This window comes from Ursus arctos, unplaced genomic scaffold (assembly GCF_023065955.2).
Source record: "Ursus arctos isolate Adak ecotype North America unplaced genomic scaffold, UrsArc2.0 scaffold_16, whole genome shotgun sequence".
Lineage (NCBI taxonomy): Eukaryota > Metazoa > Chordata > Mammalia > Carnivora > Ursidae > Ursus > Ursus arctos.
In genome coordinates this window covers 53,458,773-53,467,222 of record NW_026622830.1, presented here as the reverse complement: position 1 = coordinate 53,467,222, position 8,450 = coordinate 53,458,773, and the positions used below count along the sequence as shown (strand labels likewise).

The 8,450-nt window shown below is 49.5% G+C and overlaps 1 protein-coding gene across 1 annotated transcript in view; it reads left to right on the top strand.

Moving 5' to 3' along the window:
* Positions 1–221: 221 nt before the first annotated feature.
* LOC113250192 (dual oxidase 1-like) overlaps positions 222–8,450 on the top strand; it is a 34,153-nt gene continuing 25,924 nt past the window's right edge. The window contains 8 exon segments of the mRNA XM_057313041.1: positions 222–243; positions 6,108–6,155; positions 6,158–6,190; positions 6,380–6,544; positions 7,817–7,891; positions 7,894–8,003; positions 8,141–8,261; positions 8,264–8,335. Of these exon segments, the coding sequence (XP_057169024.1) occupies positions 222–243; positions 6,108–6,155; positions 6,158–6,190; positions 6,380–6,544; positions 7,817–7,891; positions 7,894–8,003; positions 8,141–8,261; positions 8,264–8,335 (646 nt within the window).

Sequence of the window (8,450 nt, the reverse complement as noted above, 5' to 3'; positions counted from 1 at the left end):
TGACAGAGATCCAAATTCTGTAGCTTCAGTATATTAGGTGGTAACTCTCTCATGGATAAGAAGTCAGGAGGTCGGCTCTCTAGAACTGGTATGACAGCTTCGGGAACTCAGGCTCCATCTACCTTTCTGATTCTCCACCCTTGAGGCTATCTGTTGGCAGTAGGCACCCCCACCATCTTGTCCATGTTGTAGGTCTGATCCTGAGAAGGAGAAGCAAAAGGATGATAGGCCATGCCTCTTCAGGTGAGTTAGCTCCCCTACGAGAGTTTTCTTAAGGAAGCCCCAGGGATTCCACATACAGCTCTGAGACCACCCCTGGCTGCAAGGGAGGCTGGTCAGTGCTCTTTTCTAACGGGGCATTTCTTCCTGGAATAAAATCAGTGTCCGAAGACATGAAGGAAGAATGGATGTTGGGTAGCAGTTTCGAGCTCACCAGCCTAAGGAGCGCAAACCATTTTCTTCGGCAATGGGAAGTTGTTGGAGGATTCTGAGGAGAGAGGAGAGGGGATTGGGTCAAGGAGATGAAATGGCAGGGGGTGTGGGGAGCAAGTGGAGAGGGGAGAGCAGAGGCGATGCTGTGTGGATGTGCACAGAGCGGAACGTGGACAAATACACTCCAACCACTCATTGTCACCTGGGAAACTGAGGCAGCTGGATGGCACTGCTTTAAGAAATGCCATCCCTGCAGCTCTTGAGGTAACAGGGCTGACTGTTCACTGAATGTCTTTAGCTAGAATATGAAGAGCCAAGTCAACTGCCATGAGATTGGCAGTTTTATCTATCAAGTTCGGTGTCATTTCTTCTTTAACACAAATGTATTCCTTCCATAAAGCTACCCTAGAACACTTTCTCTTCTGTCCTTTGCACTCATTTTGACAGTAATATAATGCCTTATAATTAAATCATATTGAAACCTTCTTCAATTTAAACTATGTACAAACAGACTCGGAAATTCTGTCATGCTTAGCACATCGGCACCAACTCATATGCAATTCGTAGTCACAATTGAACAGGTATTTAGATCAGTGAGATGTTGATGAGCTTTATGACTCAAAAAACAAAGCCCAGATACATGAAGTAAACACAGCAGTAATAAATAAAGAGGACAGGCTAACGCACACATGATTTACAATAAATCATAGACTCCATTGTTGGTCTGATGTGACATTTGAATACAGTTATTCTAATGTTTACAGGCTTATTTTAAGGTTTACTATCTGGATTTGGAATGTTGGGATTTCTGAGATGTTTCAGTGATTTATGGAGACAAAGGGATGGAGTATTTGAAGTCGGAATTGTTCTATACATGGCATGGTTTCCTGCCTTGGTTACCCACTCTGAGGATATCTGAAATTGTAAGGTTTATGTTTGAGCTACGATAATTTTCTTTCAAAAAGGGACACGTAACTGGTATGATGTAGTTCGTAGTCATCAACACTGAAATTCAAAGACTGGCGCAATATTAGAAACGGCCAGTTTTCATGGGGAGCCTGGGTGGCACAGCGGTTGGGCGTCTGCCTTCGGCTCAGGGCGTGATCCCGGCGTTATGGGATCAAGCCCCACATCAGGCTCCTCCGCTATGAGCCTGCTTCTTCCTCTCCCACTCCCCCTGCTTGTGTTCTCTCTCTCGCTGGCTGTGTCTGTCAAACAAATAAATTTTTTAAAAATCTTAAAAAAAAAAAAGAAACGGCCAGATTTCAGGTCACAAAACACTCTTGAGGACTTTCGGGGACTGATCTGTGTGAAAAAAGGCATCTCTGTGTTGGCTGTTTAGAGGTTAGCAAAAAATAAATCAACCCACAGGACACCTCATATCTGCCACTGACTCAGCCCCTCACCATAGGAAGACTTACATGTTTCCAATCCCACAAAGACATAACATCTTTTGTGTTTTAAAACCTAGGTTTCTTGTGAAAGGACATGATTCCACTTCCAAGTGCACATATAGAAGTAGAAAAGAATTCTTTTTTTTTTGTAAGATAGAACACAGATTAAATATTTATTGAATAATAACTTCTCAGCAAAAAGTTTTCATTTTCAGTAAACAACAAAATCACATGTTAATCCATACTTTTCCATACCATATTCTTTTTTCAGAATCACAAGCAACATTTAAATATAAACCGTCACATCTAAATTAAAGGCTCTTCTGAATCATTTTGGCCATAACAGCTCTGTACAGATTACATACTGCTCTCCTTAGAACCTACGTTCTTCATCTTTACTTTTCTTTTTTTTTAATTAATAATATTTTTTTCAAGATAAAAAGCTTCTGCACAGCCAAGGAAACAGTCAAAAACAAAAATAAAAAAAAAAAAAAACTAAGAGGCAGCTCACACAATGGGAGAAGGTATTTGCAAATGACACTCCAGATCAAAGACTAGTATCCAAGATCTACAAAGAACTTCTCAAACTCAATACACGGGAAACGAATAATCAAATCAAAAAATGGGCAGAAGATATGAACAGACACTTTTCCAATGAGGACATACAAATGGCTAACAGACACATGAAAAAATGTTCAACATCATTAGCCATCAGGGAAATTCAAATCAAAACCACATTGAGATACCACCTTACGCAGGTCAGAATGGCAAAAACTGACAAGGCAGGAAGCAAGAAATGTTGGAGAGGATGTGGAGAAAGGGGATCCCTCTTACACTGTTGGTGGCAATGCAAGTTGATACAGGCACTTTGGAAAACAGTGTGGAGGTCTCTTAAAAAGTTACAAATTGAGCTACCCTTTGATCCAGCAATTGCACTACTGCGTATTTACCCCAAAGATACAGACGGAGTGAAGAGAAGGGCCATATGGACCCCAATGTTCATAGCAGCATTGTCCACGATAGCTAAATTGTGGAAGGAGCCGAGATGCCCTACAACAGGTGACTGGATTAAGAAGAGGTGGTCCATATATACAATGGAATATTATTCAGCCATCAGAAAAAACGATTTCCTAACATTTGCAGCAACATGGACGGCGCTGGAGGAGATAATGCTAAGCGAAATAAGTCAAGCAGAGAAAGACAACTATCATATGGTTTCACTCATTTATGGAACGTAAGAAGTAGGAAGATCAGTAGGAGAAGAAGGGAAGAAGAAGGGGGGGGTAAACAGAAGGGGAAATGAACCACGAGAGACTATGGACTCTGGGAAGCAAACTGAGGGCTTCAGAGGGGAAGGGGGTGGGGGAATGGGATGGGCTGGTGATGGGTATTAAGGAGGGCACATATTGCATGGTGCACTGGTGTTATATGCAAGTGATGAATCGTGGAACTTTACATCAAAAACGAGGTATGTACCGTACGGTGACTAACAGAATAAAAAAATATTATTAATAGAAAAGAATTCTGTTCACTACTTCACCCAGTCGCATCCATCCTATGAGGAAGAGTCTTGGTTTAAGATGGGCACTCTGGCCTCTTTTTTAGTTGCTAATTACCAATTTTAGATGTTCCTCTTTGACAATGAATTTCTGGCACAATGTCTGTTTTCATTCAGAGAAACTCTGAGATTTACAAATTCCGCAATCTCTGCTGATCAGTTAATGATGTGGTAAACAGGGTTTCACAGCTAGACAGATGGAGACGGCTCTCCAGTGCCAGAAGCTGAGGAGGTCAGGATCTGGATGGCAGGGACTGCTCCAGGGGATTTATCGAAAACTATAAGACTCAAAACAGAAGATACTCATCCAAGCTCAAGAGTGATGGTTGTTCTTTCTGACAGAGATATAACCCAGTTTGCCTACAAAAACACTCACATTATTAAAAACAAAACTAGCAGAGGTCAGATGAATTTTTGGTGGCTAAACATCCAGGTCTCCTTCTCTGGCTTTGCTCTGCCCCTCACCCGTCACATTCACCCAATTCTATCATAGTGTATCTTGTTCATAAGGAATAGGGGGGCAAGTGATGGTGTCCTTTAGCTTCCTGTAATCTACTGACCCCTCCATTAAGCCACCCCAAATTAACAAACCACCCACGTGATATTGAGGTTCTTGCCATATTAAGGTAGCTCTATATAAGTCCCCTGATCCCCCTTTGAACCAGGTGGCCGCCCCTAAACCCTGCCTGTATGGAAATTTTTGCTCAGTCGCTGCTTAGAGGATTAAGTTTATCCTAAGCTGACAGAAGAGCCTTCTTTCTACATCACTACAAAGCTGGTGAATGAACCTACCTGAGGACCAGGCACCAGCCAGACATCTGGGCAGCAGTGAGTCTGCTCATCTTTGGAAACCCAGAGAGAGCCAACCAGCTCTAAGACTTGTATGATGGCCAGCATGAGAGCTGTTGTGTGGTGTGTAAGTGAGGATCCCTCCTTACCCTACCAAGGCACATAAAGTAAAGGGTTGCTTCCTGCCAGGAGTTTGCAGGAAGCAGAGCAATGACTCGGTTCAGCCACAGAGGCCTCCTGCCTCAGCATCCAGAGGGAGGGTTAAAAGTGGTTAATGTGGGGACATGGAATGGACTCCTTGCCAGCCCTGGCCTCCATCAGTGGCAGCAGGGAAACTGCCATCTTACGGGCAGGGCACTCTTTGGAGAACAGTTGGAGTAAAGAATCCATGGAGAAGCTGAAACAAATATGGCGGTATCTGTTCATTTGGTAAATCCTAACTGGACACTGATTTGACGCACACATCATGCTAGGTATGGAGGATACAGCTATGAGTGGAAACAGTTCCTGACCCTAGGTGGCAAGAGAAGAGAGGAAGCTGGACACTGTTGCCAACCAAGAACAGCAAATGTTGGGTGGGAACTCTTAGTGGGGCCCCTGAAGAAGATATCATGTGCCACATCCTCTCAGCCCACCTTGTGCTCACCCGCAGCTGGTGGGCAGTTTCTACGTACCCTGACAGTTTCCTACCTCCAGTACCTGCTTGCCTCTCCTTCCTTCTCCACCTGAGGGCTGGAAGACACTTACTGCCCCTAGTGCAACATTCAGCCAGTTGGTGGATAGATTCCCTGGCTTCCTCCCTGCTCAATAGGCAGTTCTGAGGTGTGCCCATACAGTCTTCGAGAGGCCACCAACAGGAGTGAGCCCCAGTTGCCCTCAGCAGTAACTCACTCCGTGACAAGTCCCATATTGATGTCCCTGCCTTACTTCCCCACTTCCTCCAGCTCGTCCTGGGCCACCTCCCAGTTAGCCACCTGGCTCAAATCCTTCCCTTAGGCTCTGCCTTTAGGGGTTAACCTGCCTCGGGCTAAGGATCTGAAATAGCACGTGGCACAGGGCACTTTTGAGTAAGTTGGAAGATGGAATCTGACTGGTCACCTGATCTGCTGACCAGAAGGACCTCCATTCCATCTCTGATTCTGAACCTTTCCCTCTTCCCTCACTGCCTGAGTTCTTCCCTCAACAACTGAGTGCTCCCTCCCAGATCCTAGTTTTTGGAAAGTATAATAGGGTCAATAAGAGGAATTACATGAGGAACATGATTCCTCAAAGGAGGAGGAGGCAAGGTTCTCCCTTGACCAGGAAGTCCCTGATCCCACCCCCAGAAACTGGAAAAGAGACCAGAATAGCAACAGGCGGCAGAGCCACAGCCCCAGGGCCCACACACTTGCCCTGGGGGGGGGGGCGGCTCTGCTCAGCAGGAGAGGGCCAAGCCCCTCTCCACACTGCCCGTACCCAGGGAGTGGTCACAGAATGACCTCTCCTTTCCTGAGTGGAAGAGTGGTTGGCTTTGGGGCAGTGGCTGGCTCTTGCTCCATATATCTTAGGGCTGGGACTGGTTTCTGTCCTGCCTTGTCCCTAGGGAGCTGAGGGGTGAGGGCACTAGAAGGCTCCTGCATGCCCTTCCACATCGCCACTGTTCTCCAGCTTTGTCTTGTTCTCTGAGGTTATTTGTCAGCACACACTGCCCCTGTCTCCACTGCTTCAGGGCTCCCTGCCATGTTTCCCCCACTGAGCAGCTAGAAGAATGAGCTCGAGTTTGGATATCACTTTGTCCTTGGTTCTCTCCCCCTGCCGCCTACCTTCCACACTGTGCTGGGTTTCCACCTTCTGCTGCTCCCCTTGCCAGGCTACCAAGACGCATATCCTGCAGGCTTGCCTGTCCTCTCATGCCTGGACTTGCCCAGCTGCCCCTTCCCTCTGTTCTCACACAGGAACTCAGAACCCCATTTCCCGGGAGGTGCAGCGATTTGATGGGTGGCACAAAACCTCATGGAGCACAGATGGGGCAGCAAAGGTAGGTGAGGGCCAAGTGGAAACAGGCCTAGGGGCAGGGTTACCCGAAGGGGCAAGGGCTGGCAGGTACCAGCGGAGGCTCATGCATTCTTAAGGTTTTAGGATCTGTGGTATGGATGGAAGCCTGGGAGAGGGGAGGTAAGGGAGCCCCACTGAGGATTTATCTTTGTTCCTACCCCTCCTACCCCAGGCTCTCGGCTCCAGCGCCTGGTTCCAGCCAGCTATGCAGATGGTGTGTACCAGCCCTTGGGAGAACCCCAGCTGCCCAACCCCAGAGACCTTAGCAACACTGCCATGAGGGGCCCTGCAGGGCAGGCCTCCCTGAGAAAGCGAACAGTGCTGGGAGTCTTCTTTGGTGAGGGCCTCAACCTCTGGGGGAGGGAGGCCAGTAGGGTCAGCTGGACACCTCTATGTCTGAGGGGGGAGTCAGGAAGTGAGGGAGAGAAGTGATGGTGGGTCTTAGAGATGGGGGTGAGAGATGAAGGGGCAGGCAAGGGGATGGGGTATTCTTACCCAAAACTGGATTTGCCTCTTGGTGGGTATTTAGCCAAAAGACACAAGAAAGCCAAGATTAGAGAGTTTTACTTGGAACAAGTAAGGGAAAACATGGAGGATATTTCCCAAAGCAGTCTGTTCCCGAATAACAAAACTGGGGAAGTTTTAAGCTAAGGGTCTGTATGGATTCACGAAGGCACTTGTGCAATGGAGAATTCAGCCTAGAATTTAGGCTAAAGGCATCATAGAATGACAGAGTCCAGGTCTTAATTGATGGAAGTCACAAGGGCCAGCAAGGGTTGGCATCAATTGTCTGCCTTTAATCGATCTGATATCTGAATATTCAAAGAAGTTTAGATCCTGCAAATATAACTCAAGAATGTGCTTTGAGCAAGTAGTCATAAATCACAAGATGTCTGGGGCCTAAAAGGATTTTTCTTAAGTCAAGAAAGCTATGTCTTGTATTTCTTTTTCTGGAGAAGGAAAAGTAGAGGGAGAAAGTCTGAGTGGGGGAGGCATAAATTTGCCCCACACTGAGCTGCCGATGGAACTACAGGTAGAGGCTGGAGCCTGACAATAATCTGGCAGGGGCTCTTGGTGGACCCTGTTTTCACTCATGGTCCCTGTGACTCCTGGGACAGTCTCAGGCCAGGGTTCTGATTTTGACAAGAGCGCTGGAGGCCGGGGTGTCAAAACGGGGGTGCTAGGGTGGGTGGTCTGACCCCAGTGACTGTGGGTTGTTGGCTCCCAACAGGAATGTTGGGCTCCTGCTGGCCACCCAAGGTGCCTACATTTGATTCCCAGTGTCCGGTGTTGCAGTGAGACTGGCAGTTTCTCTGGGCAGGCTGCTCCCAGCTGCATGTTGGAGCAGGTGTTCCCAGCCTGACTGCCCAGGCACACTCACCCGGCACCTCCCAGTTACCAAGGAGAGGACCAAACCGGCAACGAAAGCAGTTTGGACCAGGGTGTAACAAAGCACTGGGAAAGGTGGAGGAGGTCAAGACTTGGACTTGCCAAAAGTGGCTGAGTCATCTTTTGAAGCTTCAAAGGGAGTGGGGGAGTCCAGATACCTGATGCTGAAGGGAGAGTGGTCCTTAGCTGGTCCTTGCACGCCCTCCCCCGTTGTGGACAGGCTACCACGTGCTCTCGGACCTGGTGAGCGTGGAGACCCCGGGCTGCCCAGCCGAGTTTCTCAACATCTACATCCCGCCCGGGACCCGGTGTTCGACCCTGACCGGCGCGGGAACGTGGTCCTCCCCTTCCAGAGGAGCCGCTGGGACCCCGAGACCGGACAGAGCCCCAGTAATCCCCGGGACCTGGTGAGACGAGACGGGCGGGGTCCCGGGTTCTGGGCCCGGCCGGGCGGGGAGAGACTCCCACCCCCTCGCCCACCGACACCCGCCTCCGCTACCCGACCCCGGGCTCACCCCGGCTCACCCTCCTGGTGCCCCCGCAGACCAACGAGGTGACGGGCCGGCTGGACGGCAGCGCCATCTATGGCTCCTCGCCCTCGTGCAGCGACGCGCTGCGGAGCTTCTCCCGCGGGCAGCTGGCGTCGGGGCCCGACCCCGCCTTCCCCGCGACGCACAAAGCCCCCCGCTCGTGGGGACGGCGGCCGACCCCGCCACCGAACAGCGCGGCCCCGGGGGCTGAACGGCGGGGCGGCGGCGCGGGGCGGGCTGCGGCGGCCGGGGCGCGGGGCGGGCTGCGGACGGCAAAGTTGCGCTGCCCGCGGTCGCGCCGCCGCCCAGCTCCTCCCCTGCGGC